At 39.0% G+C, this 26,647-nt stretch overlaps 1 protein-coding gene and 1 long non-coding RNA gene across 2 annotated transcripts in view; one reads left to right on the forward strand and one right to left on the reverse strand.

Moving 5' to 3' along the window:
• LOC126188196 (uncharacterized) overlaps positions 1–15,109 on the forward strand; it is a 53,808-nt gene extending 38,699 nt beyond the window's left edge. The window contains exons 3-5 of the long non-coding RNA XR_007537830.1: positions 11,570–11,756; positions 14,730–14,905; positions 15,022–15,109. This is a non-coding gene — a long non-coding RNA (uncharacterized LOC126188196). The remainder of the gene's footprint in view (positions 1–11,569; positions 11,757–14,729; positions 14,906–15,021) is intronic.
• LOC126188195 (adenylate cyclase type 2-like) overlaps positions 8,368–26,647 on the reverse strand; it is a 258,257-nt gene continuing 239,977 nt past the window's right edge. The window contains exons 17-20 of the mRNA XM_049929738.1: positions 15,634–15,815; positions 14,973–15,201; positions 14,716–14,840; positions 8,368–10,727 (exon numbers count right to left, since the gene is read on the reverse strand). Of these exons, the coding sequence (XP_049785695.1) occupies positions 10,374–10,727; positions 14,716–14,840; positions 14,973–15,201; positions 15,634–15,815 (890 nt within the window). The 3' untranslated portion in view covers positions 8,368–10,373. The remainder of the gene's footprint in view (positions 10,728–14,715; positions 14,841–14,972; positions 15,202–15,633; positions 15,816–26,647) is intronic.

A 26,647-nucleotide genomic window follows, 5' to 3' on the forward strand; every position in this document is an offset into this window, starting at 1 on the left:
CACAGGGGGTTTTGTGATTGATTCATACAGTTTGAGAGTGGTGCAGCTGTTTTAATGCGCCACAATGAGTATAGTTGCATGCATCCTGCTATTTGCTTGTTGCAGTGAAATGACTCTTTGATATGGCTGAGTCAGTGTTAGGTATTGAGTTCAGAGCTGAGATTCTTTGAAGGTCACAAGGTGTGCTGCTCGCCTGAATGGCACAAAAAATCCAACTGACTTGCATGCAAGTGGTCTGCAATTATGGTGGCTGGACCTGCATGTGGTGTGTTGAGTTGTTGCTGACTTGGACATAATTGAGTTTGTTCCTGCAGAGAAATTTCACATTAATGGTGGTTTGTTAATATCTGCCACTGATCTTGATATTTCCTGTGTTAGGAGGTGACACTATCATGCTACAGTTACTCTTGATCCCAGACAAGCACTTCTTCCTGGACAAACTCTTGCTGTCAGTGCAGTAGTTGCTACTGCTTCTGTAACTGATTAGTCTACATTTACTATTGATGTAACTTCTAGCTGTGCATTCAGCTGTTCCAAAGTCACTTTCGATGATAGTGGACCTTCAAGATTCCAATGCTGGATTTTCAACTTTCTCATCACCCAACACTTGAATTACATGCTCACAAATTTCTGTCCTTCAGTCTGTGTCACCACTTTGTATGGCACTAACATCAGTATACTGTGATATAACAACAAAAATTATCAATTTTTGACAATATAGTGTAATTGGAAGGATAAAAAATCTACTCACCAAGCAGCAACAGGAGAACACACATAAAAAGAAAGGTTTTAGGTAACTAAGCTTTTGGAGCCAATGGCTTCTTCCTCTGGCAGAAGGGTTGAAGGGGAAGGAAGAGGGGTGAAGGAAAAGGACTGGAGAGGTTTCAGAAAAGGGGTAGTGTCTGGAAAAGTCATGCAAAAACCCAGGTCAGGGGAGACTCACCAGACGGAATAAGGAAAAACAGACTGCTGGGGACTGCACTGGATTGGATTTGAAAACCTGAGAGCTTAAAGGTGGAAGACAGGATAATATGCAAGACAGAGATTACTGCTAAAACATCATACACAAGTTAATAAGAGTGCTAAGTGTATTATATGTAATTGAGATGGGAAGGGGCTGGCAAAAACTAGACAGGTCAGAACATGAAAGATGTAGAAAACTAAAGAGTGAAGAAAGGAGTCGTTATTGTGAAGAAATGCAGAGACTGAAGAAATGTAACCTAAATTAAGGCCAGGTGGGTGGCAAGAACCAAGGACATGTGGAGTTCTGAGAAACTGGTGCCTGGGGGGAAGAATCCAAATGGCGCATAGGGTGAAAGAGCCACCAAGGTCACAGCTGTCATGTTGTGGAGCATGCATTCCAACAGAATGTTGTGCGTCACCATTACACACTGTCTGCCTATGCCTATTCATCCTAACTGATAACTTGGTGGTAGTCATGCCGATTTAAAAGGTCGAACAGTATTTACATAACAGCTGGTATGTGCTTTCCTTCTCATCCTGTCTGGTAAGTCTGCTCTTGACCCGGGTTTCTGGGTAACTTTTCCGAACTCTAACCCTTTTTCCCAAACCTCTCCTGTCCTTTTCCTTCATCCCTCTTCTTTCCCCTTCAACCTTTCTGCCAGAGGAAGGAGTCACTGGGTCCGAATGCTTGCATACCTAAAACCTTTTTCATATGTGTGTTCCCCTTGCGCCACTTGGTGAGTAGATTTTTTATCTATCCAGTTACTATACTGTGATAAGTACACTGATTTTTTTAATGGAATTATGTACAGAGCACCTCATGTTCATGACTTCTTACACTGCCATTCACCAGGTCAAAAGCTAGGTGTGCACGCTGATAATCCTCTGAATTTTCTCTGTTATGGAGTTTCTGATAAGTTTCTGCAATTGTGTTGCTGGTTCCACTTAGTGTCACAAAATTACCAGCACTTGTAGTTCTACCACTCATACAGTCACGTAATGGGAATTTTTATTATGTTTTGTAATTCAGTATGTTATGAAACTAATGCATTTTGTATTTTAATATGTTATATTCTTAATACATTCAATTTTTTCCATATCCACTGCCATTAACTGATGTTAATTTTTTTGTTTTGAAACTGTTTAAAGAAAAAAGTTCATGAACTGTGTTGGGTGAAGTTTAATATTGTTGAAAATAAATATCAGCAAAATAATGTGGACTGAATTGTACATTACAGCAGTAACAGGAAGCAAAAAAAAATTTTTTTTCCTGAATTAGCTGCCTTTCTGAAAAATGGCAATTGAACTTGCAATCAAAAATATTGAGAAAGAGTCACTACAATCTGGAAACCAAACAGATAGGTAAGGAAATGGAAGTTAACTAAAAAGGAATATATTGGAAGAAAGAACCTACATTTGTAATAGCCTAAAGAAAAATGTTTAGAGCTGGCATATTTCAGGGAAACTGAAATTTACAGCAGCATCTGGACACAAAACAGACTCCCCTCATGACTGAGTAACATCCAGGACTGGATCAACTGCATCACATTACCCAACAGGGTTTAGACTACCTCTTGTTGTGCCTTGAAATGAGACATATCCTTTCCACTGTCCTTCCCAACCTTCCTACAGCAGTCTTGCACCACCCACCAAACCTATGCAATATCCTTGCCCATTCTTACCCCACCCCTGCCCCCAGTCCCATGCCTCATGGATCATATCCCTGCAATAGATATATGAGGTGTGAGCAAAAAGTAACAGGAATTTTTTAATTTACCCAGTTTTATACATCCGTTTCTCAATTTTTTTTATCTTGTTGGTACATATGTTCACAATTTACTCCTATGTTTGCATTTTCAGCTGTTTTAAATATTTAATTTGTTGTTGATAGTCGGAAAGGTTATACCTGTTTTCAAGAGCTCAGCAAATTTTTACTTCAGAAAAAAGATGGATCAAAGAATATTCATTAAATTTTGTTGGAAACATGGAAAAAAGTGCAGCTCTGCATTCAAAATGTTGACTGTGGCTTTTGGTGAATCTATTATGATTAAGACAAGAGTTTACAGGGGTATAAATGTTTCAAAGAGGATTGAGAAGACCTTGAAGATGACAACTATCCTGGACCCTGTACCACATCAGTTATTGATGACAATGTGGAAGAAGTAAAGAAAATTTTTCTGGAAAACTGCCGAATCACCATCAGAGAGGTTGCTGATGATGTTGCCATATCCTTCATCTCATACCAAGCAATTTGTTTGGTTGTTTTTGGCATGAAATGTGTAGCAACCAAGTTTGTTCTAAAATTGATGAATTTTGACTAAAAATTGTCACATAGACATCCCTCAGGAATTGCTGAATTAAATCGACAACAATCCAGAACTTCTAAATAAGGTTATAACAGGTGACAAAACATGGATATATGTATACGACATTGAAACCAAGGCCTAATTGTCTCGATGGAAACTGCATGAAGAGCCAAGATCAAAAACAATTTGACAAGTTTGATCACATATGATGGTTCTTCTTACTGTTTTCTTCAATTGCAATGGGATAGTGCACCATGATTTCCTGCCTTAATGTCATATGATCAGTAAGGAATGCTATCTGGGAGTTATGCTCTGTTTGCTTGAACCAATCCAAAGAAAATGACCAGAATTGTGGCAAAACCTCTTGTGGAAACTTGCACCTCAATGCTTGTTCATAATTTTTTGACAAAAAACAAAACTGTTATGTTGCCTCAGCCAACATATTCACTATACATGGCCCCCTGTTTCTTTAAAAAAAATGATCTCAGGAATGAGAAAGTAAAACAATTTGGTCCTGTAACACTAAAATGGATTCTAGATCTTTTTAACAACTGCTTATGCTCTGGTAGGATCCCCGAAGTCTGGTGGAAAGCTCATGTCATCACTATCCTTAAACCCGGTGAAGAGAACAATGACTCTAAGAACTACCGTTCCATCTCTCTTCTTTGGCATTTGTATAAGATCTTGGAGAGAATGATTTTGAACTGTTTGACAGAAGCAATTGACTCTGCACTCATACATCAACAGGCTGGCTTTACACCGGGTAAAAGCTGCACATCACAGATCCTCAGTCTCACCCAGTACATGGTTTTGAATCATGTATGGTAACTGGTGTGGCCTTTGTTGACCTGTCTGCTATGTACGACACTGTTAACCATAAATTACTCCTGAAAAAATTTTATGATGTCACTAATGACTCTACTTTAACCACCTTAATAGCCAACTTCCTTAGCAACAGGAGATTTTTCGTGGAATTTCAAGTACAGCACAGTAGATGGAGACTACAGAGGAATGGCTACCCCAGGGCAGTGTTCTGGCCCCTATACTCTTTAATATGTATACGAATGATCAACCACTCCCGCTGTACACCAGGAGTTTTCTGTATGCGGATGGTCTCACATTGGCCACCCAGGGAAAGGATTTCCATGACGTCAAAAATAAGCTGTCTGAAGCACTGGAGAACTAGGACGGTTCTACAAAAATAATAACTTAAGGCCTAACCCTATGAAAATGCAAGTCTGTGCTTTCCACCTAAAAAACTGACAGGCCAACCAACAACTAAATATTTCATGGAATGGCAATCAACTTGAACATTCATTTTCCCCAAAGTATCTTGGGGTGACCATAGATCAGACCCTAATGTTCAAAACACCAAATTGAAAGTGTGCGCAAGGAATAATATCATATGAAAACTAGGGGGATCTAACTGGGGTGCACAGCCAGTCACTATTCAGACTTCGGCTTTGGCGTTGTGCTACTCTGTGGGTGAATATGCAACAGCTGTCTGGCATAACTCCTGCCATGCTAGGCATGTGGACATCGCTCTGAATGAGACGTGCCGCATAATCACTGGATGCCTGAGACACTTAAGTGGAGCAGCTGTTTTATCTAGCAGGTACCGCTCTTTGCGACATCAGGTGTGAAGCACCTGCTCAAGCGAAAGTATGTAGAGCCTTCAAGCCTGACACTCGCCCATTATTTGGCCATTCGCCAGCACTGTCTCACTTGAAGTCCAGAAAAAAGTTTTCTAAGGGCCTATGTAAATAACAACAACACAAACCAAAGGCTAGACATGTGGAGAAAGAGAGTAGATACTGCTCCTCTAGGCTGGAGACAACCTAAAGAAGAACTACCTCCCAGTGATAATGAGAGCTGGTGTACCTGGAAGTCCCTCAACAGATTATGAACTAGTGTTGGGTGATGTAAAGAAACTCTTGAAAAATGGGGATACGCTAGAGGACCCTAGACTTGGAGAGGAGCAGATGATGTCTCACCTGCACAACTGCTGTCTGTGCCCGTCATTATGCACCGAAGAAGAGTTGACGCTGGCCAGTTCTAAGACCTTGGATGTTGCCTGTTTCTGGGCAAAGACAATTTAATTCAATGTCTGTTAGCCTATACTTAAGTGTATTTATGAATTTTCATTTATGTATAATTACTTCTAACTGTATGATAACTATAGTGCTTTGAACGTAGCTCATTTTTGGGCAAAAGCAAGTTAATTATAGATTTGCTTGCCCTTTTTCATGTTTACATGTTAATGTCCATTGTCTACTTAACATGTTTTATGACTGTTAATTCCTTTGTAATTGATGCCTTTGACAAAAGAAGACCTGTGACTTCTTCTTTTCCAAAGGCTGAAGAGAACCTTGAAAAGACATCATTTTTCCACCATTGATGAGGTAAAAGCAATCATTGAAGGAGCTGAACACCATAATGAAAACTGAGTTCTGGCACAAGTGTATTATATCTGAGGGGGATTACTTCGAAGGGGACAAAGTTGAATGTGATGACTAAATAAAGATTTTTTAAGAAAAACAAAAATTCTCATTACTTTTTGGTCACACTTCCTAGATGCAAGACATGTCCCATACATCCTCCAACCATTACACACTCCAGCCCAATCACAGGTACATCCTGCCATCAGAGGCAGGGCTACCAGTGAAAGCAGTCTTGTGATCTACAAAGTAAGCTGCAACCATTGTGCTGCTTTCTAATGTGCATGGTGATTAAGAAACTGTCCAGCCACATGAGTGTTTACCAGCTAACTGTAATCAAGAGGCAGCAGGCTCACCCAGTTGCTGAACATGCTGCCCAATACCATGTACTGCTTCACAGCCTGTGCCATCTGGATCACTCCTACCAATACCAGATTTTCTGAATTGCACATGCGGGAACTCTTCATGCAATATATTCTATATTCCCAAAACCACTCCTGGCCTCAACACTCACTAGTCCCTGTCCTCCACTTACCTATCTCCTTCCCTGTTTCCACTTCAGCACAATACAGCTTTCCATTCCACCAATAGGAAAGGGACTAGCGAATGTTAGAGGCCGGGGATGGAAAAACAGGATATATTACAGAGAGTATTCTCACCTGTGCAATTTAAAAAGTTGTTACTGGTAGGAAGGAGTCAGATGGCACAGGTTGTGAAGCAGCTGTTGAAACGAAGCACATTGTGTTGGGCAGCATGTTCAGCAACTGGATGATCCAGCTGTCTCTTGGTTACAGTTTGCCGGTGGCCATTCACGTGAAAAGACAGCTAGTTAGCTGTCATACCAACATAGAAAGCAGCACAGTGGTTGGAGCTTCGTATATAGATCTCGTAATTGCTTTCCTGACAGCCGTGCCTTTGATGGAACAGAAGATAATGTGACTGGATGGGAGTAGGTGGTGGTGCGGGACTGTATGGGTTACGTCGATATATTTATTGCAGGGATATGAGACAATGGTTGAGGACAGGGGCGGAGTAGAGATGGACAAAGAGATTGTAGAGATTTGGTTGGCGATGGAATCCCACTGTGGGAGGTGTGGGATATTCCTCATTTCAAGGCACGACGAGAGGTAGTTAAACACTATCAAAGAATGTGATTCAGTTGCTCCAGTCCTGGGTGGTACTGAGTCATGATGGGAGTGGTCCTTTGTGTCCAGATGGTGGGTATGTAGGAGGTAGTAGGTGACTAGAGAGACAAAGCATGGGAGATCTGTTTCTGTACAAATATCGGGGGAGGGGCAGTAATTCAGGTCTGTGAAGGTCTCAGTTATACCCTTTGTATATTTGGAAAGGGGCTGCTCATCATTGCAGATGTGACAACCACAGTTGGCTAGGCTGTATGAAGGGGACTTCTTGGTATGGAATGGGTGGCAGCTGTGAAGGCAGAGGTATTGGGTGTAGTCTGTAGATTTAATATGGACGGAGGTATTGGTGTTGCCATCCTTGAGATGGAGGTCAACATTGAGGAAGGTGATCTGTTGGGTTGAGGAGGACTAGACGAAGCAAATGGAAGAGAAGGTGATGAGGTCCTGGACGAATATGGATCGGGTGTCCTTACCCATCCATATAACGAAGCTGTCATCAATGAATTTGGATCAGGTGGAGGGTTTGGTTCTCTGGGTGATTAGGAAGGATTTCTCTAGATGGCCCATGAACAAGTCGTCATAAGATGGTTTGAGATCATGGGTAGTAAAGAAAGGATTGCTCTTTCTGGCCCATGAATAGCCTAGCATACGATGGTGCCATGTTATTGCCCATTGCTGTAGCATAGAATTGTTTGCAGGTGATATAACTTCAAAGTACAAGTAATTGTGGGTAAAGATAAAGTTTGTCATGATGACCAGGACAGAGGTTGTAGACAGTGTTCAATAGCAAAAAAGCCATGGGCACTGGAGATGTTAGTGTAGAGGGAGGTACCATCAACAGTGATGAGCAGTATGCTGTGTGGTAAAGGAACAGGTACTGTGGAGAATCAGTGGAGGAAATGATTGGTGACTTTTTTTATTGAAGGGTAGGTTATGGCAATAGGCCAAAGCTGTTGGTCTACGAGAGCAGAGATTCTTTCTGGAGTGGGGGACACTCTTACATAATTGAGTGCAACACTTATTAATTAAACAGATAGCAGCAGATACAACCAACCCCTCGGACAATAAAGATCCAAGAACAGTTATTGTGGTTCCTTTTGATCTCTAATGGTGGTATTTGAGCTTTAGATTGGATTTGTTCTGTATTTACAACCATAGCGACACATCGCAGCATGTAGTTTGTGTTTCTATTCTTTGCCTTCATATTTCATAATATATTTTTGCACGAAGTATTTTTCAGCATGTAAAAAAAAAAAACATTACAGTTTTACACATTGCGATGTGATATTGTGCTAAATTCCATGCTTTGATTTGGAACAGTAATGTACGAGAAAATAAAATATCAGAATGCAAACTATCACTCATGACCAAGTTACATGAGTAAAGATTCCTAGATGATTATCAAAGGAAATGAAGCATAAATCGCATTGCACGTTTCATATCAGGTACTCGTGTATCTAACAAATGTGGGTTGTATTAAATGTCGTTCCAACAGAATTACAGACTTCACACTGCTGTTTCTTTTTGGCATCTATTCCAAAGTAAAAGATGTTTATTGACAATGAAATACAACAATAATACAAAAAATAAATATAATAAATTACAACATAGCCTGTCAAAAGATATTTAAAAAATGTTTTAATTCATGAGGTAAGATGTTATTACAATATCAAACTTTGTACAAGAATCACATTTTGTGCAGGAAGGGCAAAAGAGCAGGACTGTCAACGTAGGATGGAAAACAAAAGTTTGAATATATATGGCTTATGCAATACTGTGGAATTTGTACATTAATATATTGGGGTTGTCAATTATGAGACTTGAAATGGTCGTTAGTTGTGAATTAAGGATTTGCTAGAGAAGGGGAAGTGGAAAGAAGTATCATTAAATGAAGTCACTTAGGTCTTTGGAGGACGCCAGTGACTTGATATCTAAATAAACTGGAAAATGCATAGTCTAGGTTACTTTTGATTTAGTTAAACAGATTACCATATTTGCCTTCAGCCATTGTCAGATCTGTGATGTTGATAACCATACCTTCCACCAGTGCCACTGGCACCACATTGTAACTTTTACCCGCTGATTAAGCAATGTTTATTTTGTTAAATAGGTCAGTTTATGACTGTGCATCCTGTACATTATTATTCTTTTTTATGACCTGATAGAGGCTGTAAAGCTGAAAACAGAAATCTGCTTAAGAAAATCAAATGTCAAAACACTGAATTCTTCATTTTATGAAAAAAAGTAATTTTCAAACATTATGACTAGTTTGGCTTGTAAGAAATAACGTATGTAAAATTACCTTGCTTCATACAAGTTGTAAAGATTTTTTGCTTTAGCACGGAAAACTTCTTAATACAAATTGCAAGACACATTATATATAGTCTTAGTTTCTGTTTGTTGAAACAGTCTTCAATAGTTAACAAGTATTTATAAAATATACATATCACTGTATGTACAGAGTATATATATTACACCGCTATGTATGAAATGGTGATTTACACAACTCTATAATAATAAAGCTATGGTTTTGTCACAATGGCATGATTATCACTTACTATATTTACAAATCGGACAAAAATCTATTACTCAGATCTTCAATGCTTTGTTATTATTGTAGTAAAAATATAAATGAAATTGGCCAACATTCTTTGTGGGGTGATAAATTTAAAAATGTGAGATGTTACAAGTAGATTACTTCAACTCATATATTTTCTTATGATGAATTTTTATGATGAATGAAATATTTTTTTGTGTACTGTCAGCACTTTGTGTCTGTATACTTTATGTTATGTGCACACGGGCATGCTGACAAGAAATTAGGTAGTTTATTTTGTTGGAAATTAGCTGTTACTTTGTACAATCAGTGTAGTAAAAATACAAAAAGAATTAATAACATTTCGTTAAGGAGAATGAAACCAGATTTCCATCTGTCATGATGTCCCTCTGCATTATGAAATAGAAGCTGATTTTCATGTTCCTTTTCTTTGTTGCTTGTTTCATTCTTATGAAATACTTAGCTGGTGATCCATTTGGAAGCACAGCACCTTGTATGTCATGTCATTTTGAATTTCAATATTTTCAGAAAACAGTGGTTTCAAAGGAGAGTGAATCTAAATATTTCATTAGAGTTTCATTGTGTGTACAGCTGCACACAATACATTGGATCTGAGCTACTCATTAAAAGATATAAAGCAAGGCAACATAAGCATACAATAGTAATAGTAAAGGAATGATCAAGATTATACAGGCATTAGCTGAATTTTCAAATCTTGATAAATCCTCCAGTCTACTTGTCAAGGTCATATAATGTTAATTCGCTATGGAATTTGTTTTGGTCTGAGATTTAATATGCAAAGTATTTAACTCAGTCAGTCTTGTTATCATTACATTTTACATATTTACATGTATGATTTCAACATATGCTGGAAAAATTATGTTCTCCAGTTTATTGATAATTAATATTCTTGTTTTGAAGTTTTGAAGCACTTCTTTTTGTGGAAGTATGCACCAGCTATCTGAAACTATAATGATGTGTTGTATTCTTCTTCACTCTCTTCAGTCCTTTCACTATTACCAGCTGCACTGTGCTGTGTTCTGTTGATACAGTTGCTCGTAATATGATTTGTTTCACCACTTTTAATTACACCATTAAGTTCTTTATTTGAAATAACATTAGTTATGTCTTTCTGAGCATTTTCTGGCATAATGTCTTCGTTAACAATATCAGGAGACTTTGGTTTTAAAAGAAGTTCATAGTTGTCACCCATGCAAACAAAGTATGTTGTCATGTAGTTTTTGCCTTTTACATAGGTAGGCCCTCGATATTGACAACATACACCTTGCTCTTCAAGCACTTCTGCAGTGTTTTCAGTGACCTGAAAATTAAATTTAATCATGATATGCTTTGCAGAGCGGTACCAAAATACATATTTACTTTAATTACAAAATATGGTAGATTTTCTAAGTGCTAACAGGCATTGTATAAAACAGATAAAATATAAATTTTACTCATGTTGGGGTGTTCTTTGACTGATTGATTGCTTCATTTGTTTATTGTTAATTTGCTTTTGAGTCACACTGTGTTCCTTCAGGAATGTGGAATCAGTCATATAAAACATTTATGGGCAGTAATAGCCACTGCAAGTTACTCTGTAAAGTTTACTAGCAACTAGTTACTGGAGTGCTGATCTACTCTCATAGATAATTAAGGGAATCACTTGTAGATCAGTACTTAGTAGAAAATTGGGCTCTTTAAAAAAGGGGTACCATTGCTTTTATCTTACACTACTCAGATGTTATTTTTATACAATATTTCATACTAATTGACACCCCGCAAAAGGACTGTCACATTATTAAATATACTGCATAAAGGAAAATCAATAAATGAAACAGAAGGTTCTAAACTTTTTGGTGTATATATTGATAAGGACCTGGACTGAAAATCTTCTAAATGTCTAAGCTCAGCAATTTTTGCAGTATGGATAATAGTGGACCCTAGGAGATGAACCTTTGAAGAAGTTAACAGACTTCTCCTTTTATCATTCACTAATTTCTTAAGGCATAATATTCTTGGGCAACTCTTCATTGAGGAAGAAAGTGTTTGTTATATGGAAGGGTGTAATAACAATAACATGCAGAGTCTGGTCTAAGAATGTTAGTCATCGTTTTAATAAACACCACAAAAAAGTAATGCAAATAATTTTTTGTTTGTTTGCAGGAACATGTCTGCAGTTCTGGTGCATGTTAAAACCCTTGCACCACATTATTGTAACATGGCACTAGAGAAACCAAGAAAACATGGCACATCCCATCTCCACTCGCTCATCTACCAGATGCAGGAAAGTGACTAGCTGTAGTGAAGATTTTTTATGAATTATTATGCCCCAGTCAGCACCACAAAAACTGTAAATACAGAAGTATCAAATTCTTTGCCTGTTCTCGCAGACAACAGAATTTAATTTTGCATCTAAATGTACAGTCAATCAGAAACAAAATAGATGTATTCCTAATTTCAAACCCATGCCACATTTTTTGTGTAAATGAACACTGGCTCACACCTGATGAGACTGCTCTGTATATCCCTGAAGGATTTGAGTCAGCAAGTTCATACTGTAGAAACAAAAGCAGACATGGAGGAATTGCAATTTTTATAAATAAAAACTCTGACATTGAATATGTAGCACAGAAAGTTGATCAGTTTTGCAAAGACCAACTTTTTGAAATTGTTGTAGTGCTACTTCCAAAACAAAAGTTAGTGCTCATCTTTATTTTTCACACCCCAAACTCTGATACAAATCAGTTTCTTGATCAAATGGAGACTCTCTAAATAAGTACCTGTTGGTAAAATACATGCACCACAAGATAGTATACATTGGTGACATTGGCATTCTACAAAAAACACCAACTGTCACACATTTTCAAAACCTGCTAAGATCCAACAACTTTTACAGTGTGAATGACCAGCCAACATGATTAGTGGCATGCCTGGATAACATAATTTCCAATTTAACAAAAGATGAATATCAGTATGGAGTGAAAGATCCAATATTATCTGATCACCATGGCCTATGGCTGATGGTCAACCGTGAAAGACATCCTATTCAGCAACCTAAACACATTAAGAGGAGACTGTTATATCCAGCCAACATCACATAGATAAGACAAAAATGTCTGTCTCTGTCTGTATATGTGCGGATGGATATGAGTGTGTGTGCTAGTGTATACCTGTCCTTTTTCCCCCCTAAGGTAAGTCTTTCCGCTCCCGGGATTGGAATGACTCCTTACCCTCTCCCTTAAAACCCGCAACCTTTCATCTTTCCCTCTCCTCCCCTCTTTCCTGATGAAGCAACCGTGGGTTGCGAAAGCTTGAAATTTGAATGTGTGTTTTTTATTGTGTCTATCTACCAGCGCTTTCTCGTTTGGTAAGTCACAGCATCGTTGATAGACACACAAACAAACACAAACATACACATAAAATTCAAGCTTTCGCAACCAACGGTTGCTTCGTCAGGAAAGAGGGAAGGAGAGGCAAAGATGAAAGGATGTGGGTTTTAAGGTAGAGGGTAAGGAGTCATTCCAATCCCGGGAGCGGAAAGACTTACCTTATGGGGAAAAAAAGACGGATATACACTCGCACACACACACATATCCATCCACACATATACAGACACAAGCAGACATATTCAAAGGCAAAGAGTTTGGGCAGAGATGTCAGTCGAGGCGGAAGTGCAGAGGCAAAGATGTTGTTGAATGACAGGTGAGGTATGAGTGACTTGAAATTAGCGGAGATTGAGGCCTGGTGGATAACGGGAAGAGAGGATATATTGAAGGGCAAGTTCCCATCTCCGGAGTTCGGATAGGTTGCTGTTAGTGGGAAGTATCCAGATAACCTGGACGGCGTAACACTGTGCCAAGATGTGCTGGCAATGCACCAAGGCATGTTTAGCCACAGGGTGATCCTCATTACCAACAAACACTGTCTGCCTGTGTCCATTCATGCGAATGGACAGTTTGTTGCTGGTCATTCCCACACAGAAAGCTTCACAGTGTAGGCAGGTCAGTTAGTAAATCACGTGGGTGCTTTCACACGTGGCTCTGCCTTTGATCGTGTACACCTTCCGGGTTACAGGACTGGAGTAGGTGGTGGTGGGAGGGTGCATGGGACAGGTTTTACACCATGGGTGGTTACAAGGGTAGGAGCCAGAGGGTAGGGAAGGTGGTTTGGGGATTTCATAGGGATGAACTAAGAGGTTACGAAGGTTAGGTGGACGGCGGAAAGACACTCTTGGTGGAGTGGGGAGGATTTCATGAAGGATGGATCTCATTTCAGGGCAGGATTTGGGGAAGTCGTATCCCTGCTGGAGAGCCACATTCAGAGTCTGATCCAGTCCCAGAAAGTATCCTGTCACAAGTGGGGCACTTTTGTGGTTCTTCTGTGGGAGGTTCTGGGTTTGAGGGGGTGAGGAAGTGGCTCTGGTTATTTGCTTCTGTACCAGGTCAGGAGGGTAGTTGCGGGTTTGATGCAGTTCTCCACACTAGTCTATCCTGGATAAATCTCTTTGTATCTGTCTACACACTTCCATCATCAAATTGACAACTCCTTGACGTCTCAGAATGCATCCAGTCAAATGACCCCTTCTTTTAATCAAACTGTGCCATACAGTTCTTTTCTCCTTATTGATATTTGATATCTCCTCATTAGTTATCTTCAGCATTTTTTTGTTGCACCACATTTCCAAAGCTTCTATCCACCTCTTGTGTGAATTGCTATTGCCCTCATTTCACTTACAACAAGGCTACAGTTCAGACAAATAGCTTCGGAAAAGACTTTGTAAGACTTAAATTTATTTAGACATTAACGAATTTTTGTTTTCCAGAAATGCTTAAATAACATAATTGTTTAATATATTATAATGTAATGTAAAAAGCCATTGCTTTCAAATGATAGCTCCCACTTTGTCTTTGTTTTTGAAATAGAGCCCCTACTTCACTTACAATAGTGATTTACTATTTATCTGTAATTATGATTTATGCCATTACTGTCAGGGGTACACATTTTGACATATGCAGAAAATGTAAACCACAACACTTGCATTTATATTCAGTATTAACAATTTTGTTTTACAGAAATGCTCAAATAACATATTTAATTATTATATTATCATGTAATGTGGAAAGCCATTGCTTTCAAGGCATAGCTCCCACTTATCTTACAACAATGTATTACTATTTACCTGTAATTGCAATTTATGCAGTTATAGGTTGGCAAGTGCAATTTGATACATGCAAAATAATGTAAACTATATGATAAGCTACAGTATTCAAACTAACTGTAGTGATATGTTAAAGTAAGTATTAACTCACCTGGATTTTCCCAGCTTCTCCAGTTGAATCCATCCTTGACGCCATATTAACGGCATCGCCCCATATATCGTACAGAGGTTTCTGTGCTCCAATAACCCCAGCAGTAATTGGACCATGTGAAATGCCTAAAAATGATGAGTTCATAAATCATACAATAATGTAAATGTGTGGAGAGTATATGAATAGGAAGGTAAAAAACCTTGCATGACTTCTTATCATCATGTTTATCATAACTTTTATTGAATTTGGACACTTACCCACTCTCAGCCTATATGACTGTTGACCTTCGGCATTTATTTTTTCTAGTGCAGCCATCATCCTTGTTGCAAAACGAGCAAGCACATACACAACATGTTGGGGGAATGTTTGCCTGCTAATGGAAGTTGTTGAGTCCCTGCGTCCAGGATCCAAGCCACAAGCAGCCATATAAGTCCAGCCAACTACTTTTATTTTCTCAACACGCAGAAAACTTGGTTCAAAGAGTAGCTGCATTATAATAAAATAAACACCTGTTATTTGGTAGTTCCATAAATATGCACAATTGATTTCACATTATGTATTAGTAATCAGTGTTATAATGTTTAGTGAATCCAATGATGACTCTGTTTAACAGACATTTAAAATAATTTTTCATCTGAAGTTTATGTAAAAGCAGTGGGATGGTGAAAGAACATGTGAAATATTAATAGTTGGCTTAAGAAATCAAACAATCTGCTACACGCTTACGTACACAAGTTTTCTTGTTAATATGGAAAAAGTTTCTGTTTTCCACACTATGATTTATGAACATTTTTCAAAGAGAAAAAGAACTTGGTTTTCCATTCACACAAATCAGTGACCTCCATTTGTTTCTCCTTCTGCTTGAATTTTTCAAGATTTGATTACTGGTACAAATTGAAGATAAAGTCAGTAACTCACCTTGTCAAAGTCACATATGATTTCGTTGAGTACTCGTAGGCTAACTAGTTCATTGCTGTTTTCAGGATGATCAAAGTCAAAAAGAGTGTAATCAGTAACAGTAGCAAACAAGACAGCTACTGAGTCATATTCTTCATGATACAGTTCATCAGAGGTCCTTTCTATGTTCAGGTAGAGCTCAGCTATAAAAAAAATTATATATATACAAATGAAATTTTTCTGCTACCAAGAGGCAACAGACACTGATAAAAATAAATAAAAGATAAAATTAAAGCTAGCTATCAAATTGGAATATTTTTTTCAAAATTGAGGAAAAGCTGCCCAGTACACTAGGCAAAATAATGTAAGGGGGGAGACTGTGAGTACAAGCCCAAGTGGAAAAAAATATAAGGAAGGAAAGTCAAACTAATGGAAAACAAAATCCATCTTTGCATACTTACATTCAATAAACTATGGAATATGCCATTGAGAAATTGGGAAAAAAACCTTGTAGACATGCATTCAGACTTCAAAAACAGCCAACTGTTTAGAGAACTTAGGGTTCTTCCTGTTTCAAGTGTCTGTATTCTGAAATGTACAGTGAACACAAACAATGTCTAATAAAAAGACTCCCTTCCCAAAACAAATATTCTTTTTATTGGTTTGATGCCATCCTAAATCTCTTCCTATCGTCTTTGGATACCTATGACACCAGCATCTTCAGTAATCTTTTTGCATGTTCTGATCTTTATTTACCTAACAATTTCCTGGTTAAAAGTCTTTTCAGAATGAAGTTAGCCTTTCATAAATGTCTTTGCACATGCACCACTAATTGTTCTTACTTTTGGTAAGAGTAGTCTGGAGACTTTTCAATTCTTATTCTTTTAAGTACTTCACCTGACATTTTGTATCTTCACATTAGTTTTAACATCCCTCTGTATCACTATACTTTGATATATTCAATTTCTTCTCTACTTTTCTGATGGTCTTTGGTTGTTTTCGTTATAGTAATGTACACTGTTCATATAATTTCACAAAGATTTTCCTCAATTCCATATCGATATTTGTTATCAATAGTTGTTCATGTATTTGTTTCCCAGCAGTATAATGAAATTAATTAAATTCACTAAATGCATAGATCAATGGGGATGAAATCAGTTACGATCCAGTTACATGAAATGATATTAGTGCAAACTGACTAAGACTTTTCCTTTTGATATAACCAGTGCAAATTGTTCAGATATGCTGGACCGGCAATTAATGAATGTATAGTGACATTTGGAAATTTGTAACACACCAGGACACAAACCCAGATTTCCTGTTTATTACATCCAGTCAGCTTACCTTTTCAACTATGTGAGCATGCCTACAGGCCTGATTCAAACTTTTAATGGTCTCTGACACATAAATGAATTAAAAGCCCTGAAATGGAATGAATGGACTGATAACAGTGAAATTAATCAAGTGCAGTGACATGAAATAATATCAGTGACAACTACTGAGATATGTTGAATTTGCAAAGTAATGAGTGTGTAGTGACAACTGAAAATTCATGCCAGGCTGGAACCTGAATTTAGATTTTATGCATATGGAAAGGAGTTGTCTTTACCATTAGGTTAGTTGAGCATGCTTCCAGACATGGCTCACACTTTCATTGTCACTCATACTTCTCCCACTGAGATATCATTTATGAGTAACTTCATAACATCTTCAATTTCACACTCATAGATCCGTTTATCTCATTCTCAATCCATTTAATTCATTTTGTATTTGTTCCTTGTGGCAGTGTAAGCCATGGTCCTTTACCAATTCCTTTTCCCCAGTGATGCTTTTTTCACATACCCCTTGGGAGAATCTCTGTTAGTAGTGTCTGGAAATCGTATGTGGAAACATTGACAGTGAAAGTTTTAGTAAGGCCTGTGCCTATGTTCACATTGACCAATTGTTAACATGAACCACTCTAAGCAGGAAATCTCGGTTCAGGTCCCGATACAGACCGAATTGTCAGTTATCACTGCATGTTCATTAACACCAATGCTGAAATAATTTTTTATATACTTGTGACATCATTAGCCCAAGAAAATTGTACAGATACTTGGATATGATCTGAAACATGATTGAATGGCCTAGATTTCTTTTCTACCATGCAATCGATCGTCTTAAGAGCCAAATATATTTGGGAGGGGGAGGAGCGATGAAGGAATGAAGAAATTGATCTTGTGAAATAATGAGCAATTCTCTACTACGGGTTGTGAAGTACAGAAATGTTCAAATGGATTCAGAAAGCATTGGGGAAGACTATATGATCTGTACAGAGTGCCAGGAGTTGTTATAGATTCTTAGTGAACCAAGCATTATATCTAATAGTTGTAATGGACAGACTTCACATGAATCACATCACTGCAAAAATTAACCCTCAGTTGCTACTGGATAAATTGAAAAAAAAAGGCAACTTTCATTCAGAAAATGCTTGAAAATTTAACTGCCACTGAAAACATTTTGAACAACATAATGACAGGAAATGAGACACAAATTTATGACTATGAAATAGACACAAAGATGCAGCCATATTAGTGAAAGGGGAAAGATGTTGTCCTCCACAGAGAGAAAGACAAGTTGACACAACATCAAGATGCTGATGATTTATTTTCATTGATTGTTTACACATTTCCATGCTGTACAAAGAAATGAGAATTTCACCGAGTTTGTTTAGGAGATGCCATGCATTCTCTTTGGCTGGGTGCAACTGAGTAGCTGCTGGGTGTCGTGCACCCCCTTCCCTACTCCACTCTTCCTACCACTTCTCCTCTCCCCACTGCTCCCCTCAGCTTGCAGTCAGTACCATCACCACCACTTGTCGCTAGCTGAGCACCTGCCGCTGAGAGAGGCATGGAGGCATGAGGAGTGGTTTGTCTGGAACTCAGTGTATTCGCACGAATTATCTATTGCAAGGACTGATCATCATGGTCTCAATTCATCAACACACTTTTAGTGCCTCGTGACTGTGGGTATGAATAGCTACCCACAACTGAATGTATTTCCATGGTGGGCCAGTTCTGTGGATACATCTGACACATCAAGCCTGCCAATCTGAGGCCCATCATTTCTCACTAATGTGCAGGTCAAACCCATTGGATCTAGTCTGCCTGATCTGCTCACACACCAGGTCCATTAATGTGTGATGGGAATCGGCAGATTTCCATGATTTATTCTTGCCCTTCAGATCTCAGAAATTGTCTGGAAATCAGGGATCTTCACTTTGGGAAGCTTATGGAAACTCTGTGTGGCTAAAGTGGGAAATTTGATAGCAACATTTGAATACTCACATAACAGCCATATAAAACTGGCCCACAAGCAAGAAATGTCAAAGTGATGCTAAAAATATTTTATAGATTATATTTATCAAATTCAAGGGATGTGACTTCACAAAAGTGTCCATAAAGTATTAGACAGCATATCTGATGGAAAATAATTTATCAAAAGATATTTATTAATAAAATTTTTTAATACCACAGCTCTTCACAAGAAACACAACTGCACACTTAAGACAATACTAATGGCAGAGCCCTTGAGTAATACTTAAGTCCCATGTAATGCAATACTGATGATAAAATGCAGTGGAACAGTTCAAAATACCAAGATCTAAACACTGAGATCAATAACATTTTGGATACTAAAGGCCAAAATGCTTCATTATTCTGGTGGCCTGTATTGGTATGACATATCTGATCTTAGAGGTCCACAGCTCGTGGTTTTGCGGTAGTGTTCTCGCTTCCCACGCATGGGGTTCCGGGTTTGATTCCCAGTGGGGTCAGGGATTTTTCCTGCCTTGAGATGACTGGTTGCTGTGTCGTCTTCATCATAATCATCATTCATCCCCATTAAAGTTGGAGGAATGCAATGGCAAACCACCTCCACTAGGACCTTGCCTAGTACAGTGGTGCGGGTCTCCCACATCGTCCCCTATGCTCCTAGGAGTATGGGACCTCATCATCATCATGCTCATGATCTGATCTTAGAGATGATTCAGTACACAGGACCATGCTACTTTAGTACGGGGTCACAGTTCTTTTGTACAATCTGTTCCGTTTATCCTTGGGAAACTGGTAACAATGTATAATGTATTTGATCTATTACAGACAATCATTATGAAAATAGAAGACTGGCTAGGAAAAGAATTTTGAGCAAGTCTTCAAAGCTGAAAGTGTGTCAGAAAATAAATGAGGAGAGGAAGGGCTTACAGTGATAACTAATCAGGTAGAGATATTGAAATTTACTCATGTACAGGAAAAGGTGGCAGTTGATGCATTAACATTTATGTGGACCATTAATTATGTCATTTTGTGTTCAGTGGTTTGGGAAACATTATAAATAAGTCTTGTCATGGACTTACATAAACAACCCATTGTGTGTGCATGCAGCATACATTTTTAAATTTTGCTGTGGACCATCATGGGCTAATTCGCAGAAATGATAGCATCTTATAGCTGAAGTTTCTTATTACTGTATCAACATTAGAGCCACCAATAAAGCTAATACAACAGACTCTCAAAGCAGTGCGACATACCATGCAGACTAGTTGACATATTGCCTGCTGGCAGCTGTTTAGGTATTTTGGCCAATAGCTGTTTGCAACTGGCAGGAATCCTCAAAGAATTATCCTCTCTTGTTTGTGTGTGATGGCTGTTTGATAAGTAATCTGACATTTTGCCAGCATAAGTTACTGGTGTTCTCAAAGAATTATCCTTTATTGTTCATGGAGTACTGAAGTTGAGCAATGGAGGATAATTAGTTGAGAGTGCCCAATACTTATGATGGTGAGATGTCAGATTATCAGTCAAAGAGCCATCGGTTAAAATACCTCAAACACCCGCTGCCAGGTGATATGTCTATCAAGTGGCTATGAAAGTCTCAGTGATTACATAAGACTAGTTGCTATTAATAAGCAGTGTGACATGATTCTCCCTTGGGTCAGGGTAAGTACGTCAGATTCACACATTTCCATTAAAAGCTCATCGTACAGAATCTGGATGTTGTTGTTGTGGTCTTTAGTCCGAAGACTGGTTTGATGCAGCTCTCCATTCCGCTCTATCCTGTGCGAGCCTCTTCATCTCCAAATAACTACTGCAACCTACATCTCTCTGAATCTGCTTACTGTATTCATTTCTTGGTCTCCTTCAATGATTTTTACCTCCCACGCTTCCCTCTAGCACTAAATTGGTGATCCTTTGATGTCTCAGAATGTGTCCTGTCAACCGATCCCTTCTTTTGATCAAGTTTTGCCACAAATTTCGTGCCTCCCCAGTTCTATTCAATACTTCCTCATTATTCACATGATCTAACCATGTAATCTTCAGAATTCTTCTGTAGCACCACATTTTGACAGCTTATATTCTCTTTTTGTCTAAACTGCTTATCATCCATGTTTAACTTCCATACATGACTACACTCCAGACAAATACATTCAGAGAAGGTTTCCTAACACTTAAATACATATTTGGTGCTAACATATTTCTCTTTCCTGCCATTGCCAGTCTACATTTTATATTCTCTCTGCTTCACTTATCATCAGTTATTTTGCTGCCCAAATAGAAAAATCATATACCACTTTAAGTGTCTCACTTCCTAATCTGATTCCCATAGTGGCATCTGATTTAATTTTACCACATTTCATTATCCTTGTGTTGCTTTTGTTGATATTTGTCTTATATCCTCCATTTAAGACACTGTCCATTGTGTTCAACTTCTCTTCCAAGTCCCTTGTTGTCTCTGACAGAAATACAATGTCATTGGCAAACCTCAAAGTTTTTTTTCCTATCCCTGAACTTAAATCCCTACTCCAAATTTTTCTTTGGTTTCCTTTACTGCTCGTTCAATGTACATATTGAATAATATCAGGGATAGGCTACAACCCTATCTCACTCCCTTTTCAACCACTGCCTCCCTGTCATGCCCCTCGACTCTTATAACTGCTGTCGGATTTCTGTACAGGTGTCAAAAGCTTTCTCTAAGTCTACAATTTCTATAAATGTAGTTTGTGTTTCCTTAACCTGTCTTCTAAGATAAGTCACAGGGTCAGTACTGCCTCATGTGTTCCAACATTTCTACGTAATATAAGCTGATCTTCCCCGAGATCGGATTTTACCAGTTTTTCCATTCTTCTGTAAAGAATTTATGTTAATATTTTGCAACCATGACTTATGAAACTGATCATTCAATAATTTTCACACCTGTCAGCAACTGCTTTCTGTCTAGTTGGAATTACTACATTCTTCTTAAAATCTGAGAGTATTTCGCCTGTCTCATACATCTTGCACGCTGGATGGAATAGTTTTGTTATGGTAGGTTCTCCCAAGGCTATCAGTAGTTCTGACAGAATATCGTCTACTCCCTAGATCTTTCAGAGCTATGTCAAACTATTCTCACAGTATTGTATCTCCTATCTCATATTCATCCGTGTCCATTCCCTTTCTATAATATTGCTTTCAGATTCATCTTCATTGCGTAGACCCTCTATATACTCCTTCCACCTTTGAGCTTTCCGTTCTTGCTTAGGACTAGTTTACCATATGACCTCTTGATGTACGTACAGCTGATTCTCTTACATACAGCTGTTTCTCTTTCCCCAGAGGCCTCTCTAATTTTACTGTAGGCAGTATGCATCTTTCCAATGATGAAATATGCTTCTAAGTAGCTTGCTGCATAGCAATTTTTCACTTGTGTCAGTCTCACTTTGTTAAATGTCTGTTTTTACTTTTACCTGCTTCATTTGCGGCATTTTTAAATTATCTCTGTTCATCAATTAAATTCAATATTTCTAGTGTTAGGCAAGGAGTTTTACTAGGCCTTGTCTTTTTACCTATTTGATCCTCTGCTGCCTTCTCCATTACATCTCTTAAAGCTACCCATTCATGTTCTGCTGTATTCTTATCTCTGTTCTAAGTAAGTGTTCATAATGCTCCCTCTAAAACTCTCAGAAACACCTGCTTCTTTCAACTTATCCAGGTCCCATCTTCTTAATTTCCCATCTTTTTCCAATTTCTCCAGTTCTGATCTTCTGTTGATAACCAATAAATTGTGCTCAGAGTGCACATCTGCCCCCAGAAATGTCTTACAATTTAACATTTCCTAAATCTCTGTCATACCATTATATAATCAATCTGAAACCTTCCGGTGTCTCCAGGTCTCTTCCATGTATACAGCCTTTTTTTTTTTTTTTTTTTTTTTTTTAATGATTCTTAAACCAAGTGTTAGTGACAATTAAATTATGCTCTGTGCAAAATTTTACCAGGCGCCTTCCTCTTTCATTCCTTTCCCCAGTCCTTATTCACCTACTATTTTTCCTTCTTTTCCTTTTCTTCTTTTTCCTACTTTTGAATTCCAGTTCCCCATCACAGTTAAATTTTTGTCTCCTCTAACTGCCTGAATAATTTATTTTTCTCATCTTACATTTCTTCAATCACTTCACCATGTGTGGAGCTAGTTGGCAGGTAAACTTGTATTACTGCAGTAAGTGTGGGCTTCATGTCTACCTTGGCTATGATAATTTGTTCACTATGCTGCTCATAGGAGCTTACCTGCATTCCTATTTTCCCACTCCTGCATTACCCTATTTGATTTTGTATTTACGAGTAGAACCCTGTATTCACCTGACCAGAAGTCCTGTTCCTCATGCCACCAAACTTCACTAATTCCCACTGTATCTAACTTCAACCTCTCTATTTCCCTTTTTAAATTTTCTAACCTACCTGCTCCATTGAGGGATTTAACATTCCACATTCCAACCCATAGAAGGTCAGTTTTTTTCTTCTGATGACGACATACTCCTGAGTACTCCTCACCCAGAGATCAGAGTGGGGGATTATTTTACCTCTGGAACATTTTACCCATTTAACCATACAGTAGAGCTATATGTCTTTGGGAAAAATTACAGCTGTAGTTTCCTGTTGCTTACAGCCATTTGCAGTAACTGCACAGAAAGACTGTTTTGGTCGATGTTACAAGGCTAGATCCCTCAATCATTTGGACTGTTGCCCCTGCAACTACTGAAAGGACTGCTGCCCCACTTCAAGAATCACATATTTGTATGGCCTCTCAGTGGTACCCCTTCATTGTGGTTGCACCTCCAGTATGGCTATTTGTATTGCTGAGGTACGCAAGCCACCCCATCAACTGCAAGGTCCATGTTTCATTGGGAGGGGGGGGGGGGGGAGAAGCTGGCTAGTAATGACATAGATCTTTCACTGTTTATGCTGGAAATAATGAATACTGACTTAGACTTAATGCTGTTAATTCATTCATTCAAGTGAAGTAATCAGGATGAGTCATATTAAAAGTGACATGTGTAATTAAGATATTAAAAAGTTGATATGTTTTTCTAAAAGGCATACAAGAACTCTTGAGAAGTGGAATATAATGATGTGATGCTTTTAATGCTTGTAGTGAGACTTCTTGAATAAATATTTGAGAAATATGATGGGAAATTTAAATGTCGAGACTGTTGGTCCATTGAGGTTTCATGTTCGGTTGCAGATAAATAGGTCAGATGATATCACTACCAACTAAGCTTAAAGAAGAGTCATTCAAACATGGCTTTCTTTTCAAAGGGAACAGTACTGCCACTAAAAGAATCCATCATTTTATTGAAGACAAAATAAAATAAAATAAACCCCCAGGAACAAAGAATCTTTCACTCTACAGCAGAGTGTGCACTGCTTTGAGACTTCCTAGCAAATTGACACTATGTGCCGAATTGGGATTTGAATCCAGCAGTACTCTTACTGATCAAACTATTCACGTAGGACACATGATTTATCCTCATAGTTTTGCTTCTATTTATACCTCTCTTCTACTTTCAAGGAGTGCTAGTCCCACAGGGTATACAAGAGAGCTTCTGTGAGAACCAGAAAGTAGGAGGGAAGTAATGGCACAGGTGAAATTGTGTGTTTGAATTGTGTCACACCCAGATTGCTCAGTTGTTACATACATTGGAACAAAAGGCAAGGTTCTAGGTGTGTTTTTGCTTTTAGGAAGCTTTAATTGTTGAGTCCTAGTAATAGAGTTCCATAGATTTCGTGTTCATTTTGAATACAGTCAGAGAGAGTCCCTTTAGTCAACCATAGTGCCAGTAGTGCTAGTGTTTGTTTTCAATACATTCCAGAGACAGTTAGTGCTATTTTCATTGTTTTCTACTAGAAGTGTCTAGCAACCACAGTTTAGTCAACAATCAGCCGCCTTCAGTGAATTAGCAGTCTAGTTAAAAGTTGATTAACTCTCTACAGTAAATTGATTTCTTAGGATGGATAGGATGTGTGACTGCTGTGTACGGATGCAGGAGGAGCTGGTCACCGTTTGCGAACAGCTGAACGTGTTGATGGCCGTGGTCAGCCATCTTCAGGCTGCTGCCTCGGAGTGTAGTGGCAGTGGGGAGTCTGGTGCATCACATGGTACACCCCAGGTGTTACATGCTTCACCCACTGTCCCTGCTGTCGAGACATCTTCGCGGGTACAGGGCGCGGTTGGGCCACCCTCTCCCTAAGGGGAGTGGCAGGTTCAGCAGCGTTCACGGTGCACGAGGCGGAGGGTCAATGTGGAGGCTGGCTGTGTGGCATTGCACGCTCTGCCTGTGAGTGGACATGTGGCTGCTCCTTCAGCAAGGTCCGAGCAGGCACATTGGGGGAGGGGTTTATTAGTTATTGGGAACTTCAATGTTAGGTGGGTGATGGAGCCCCTAAGGGAAATAGCGGAAAGGTCAGGGAAGAAAGCCAGTGTTCACTCTGTCTGCTTGCCGGGGGGTTTCATCCAAGATGTGGAGGAGGCCTTGCCGGCGGCAATAGAGAGCACTGGGTGCACCCGACTGCAAATTGTTGCTCATGTCGGCACCAATGACTCCTGCTGTCTGGGTTCAGAGGTCATCATCAGTTCGTACAGGCAGTTGGCGGAATTGGTGAAGGCTGAAAGCCTCGCTTGTGGGGTGGAATCTGAGCTAACTATTTGTAGTATCGTTCCCAGAACCGATCGTGGTCCTCTGGTTTGGAGTCGAGTAGAAGGCTTAAACCAGAGGCTCAGATGATTCTGCAGAGATCTGGGGTGCAAATTTCTCGACCTCCGCTATCGGGTGGAGAAATGTAGGGTCCCCCTGAATAGGTCAGGCATGCACTACACGCCGTAAGTGGCTACAAGGGTAGCGGAGTACATGTGGAGTGCACATGTGGGTTTTTTAGGTTAGAGAATTCCCTCCCTAGGCCCGACAAGATGCCTCCTGAGACGCGGCAAGGTAGGAGTGGGCAAAATGCAACAGGGAATAACAATATTAATGCGCTAATAGTAAACTGCAGGAGCATCTATAGAAAGGTCCCAGAACTGTTCTCATTAAACCAGACATAAACAGTAATGAAATCCTAAACTCAGAATGGAATGTATATCGCAGAGACAGGCTGGACAGTGAAGGGGGAGGTGTGTTTATAGCAATAAGAAGTGCAATAGTATCGAAGGAAATTGACGGAGATCCGAAATGTGAAATGATTTGGGTGAAGGTCACGGTTAAAGCAGGCTCAGACATGGTAATTGGATGTCTCTATAGGACCCCTGGCTCAGCAGCTGTTGTGGCTGAGCACCTGAAGGATAATTTGGAAAATATTTCGAGCAGATTTCCCTACCATGTTATAGTTCCGGGTGGAGATTTTAATTTGCCGGATGTAGACTGGGAGACTCAAAACGTTCATAATGGGTGGCAGGGACAAAGAATCCAGTGAAATTTTTTTAAGTTCTTTATCTGAAAACTACCTAGAGCAGTTAAACAGAGAACCGACTCGTGGCGATAACATATTAGACCTTCTGGTGACAAACAGACCCGAACTATTTGAAACAGTTAACGCAGAACGGGGAATCAGCGATCATAAAGCGGTTACTGCATTGATGATTTCAGCTGTAAATAGATATATTAAAAAAGGTAGGAAGATTTTTCTGTTTAGCAAAAGTGACAAAAAGCAAATTACAGAGTACCTGATGGCTCAACACCAAAGTTTTGTCTCAA

Source organism: Schistocerca cancellata, chromosome 5 (assembly GCF_023864275.1).
Source record: "Schistocerca cancellata isolate TAMUIC-IGC-003103 chromosome 5, iqSchCanc2.1, whole genome shotgun sequence".
NCBI lineage: Eukaryota > Metazoa > Arthropoda > Insecta > Orthoptera > Acrididae > Schistocerca > Schistocerca cancellata.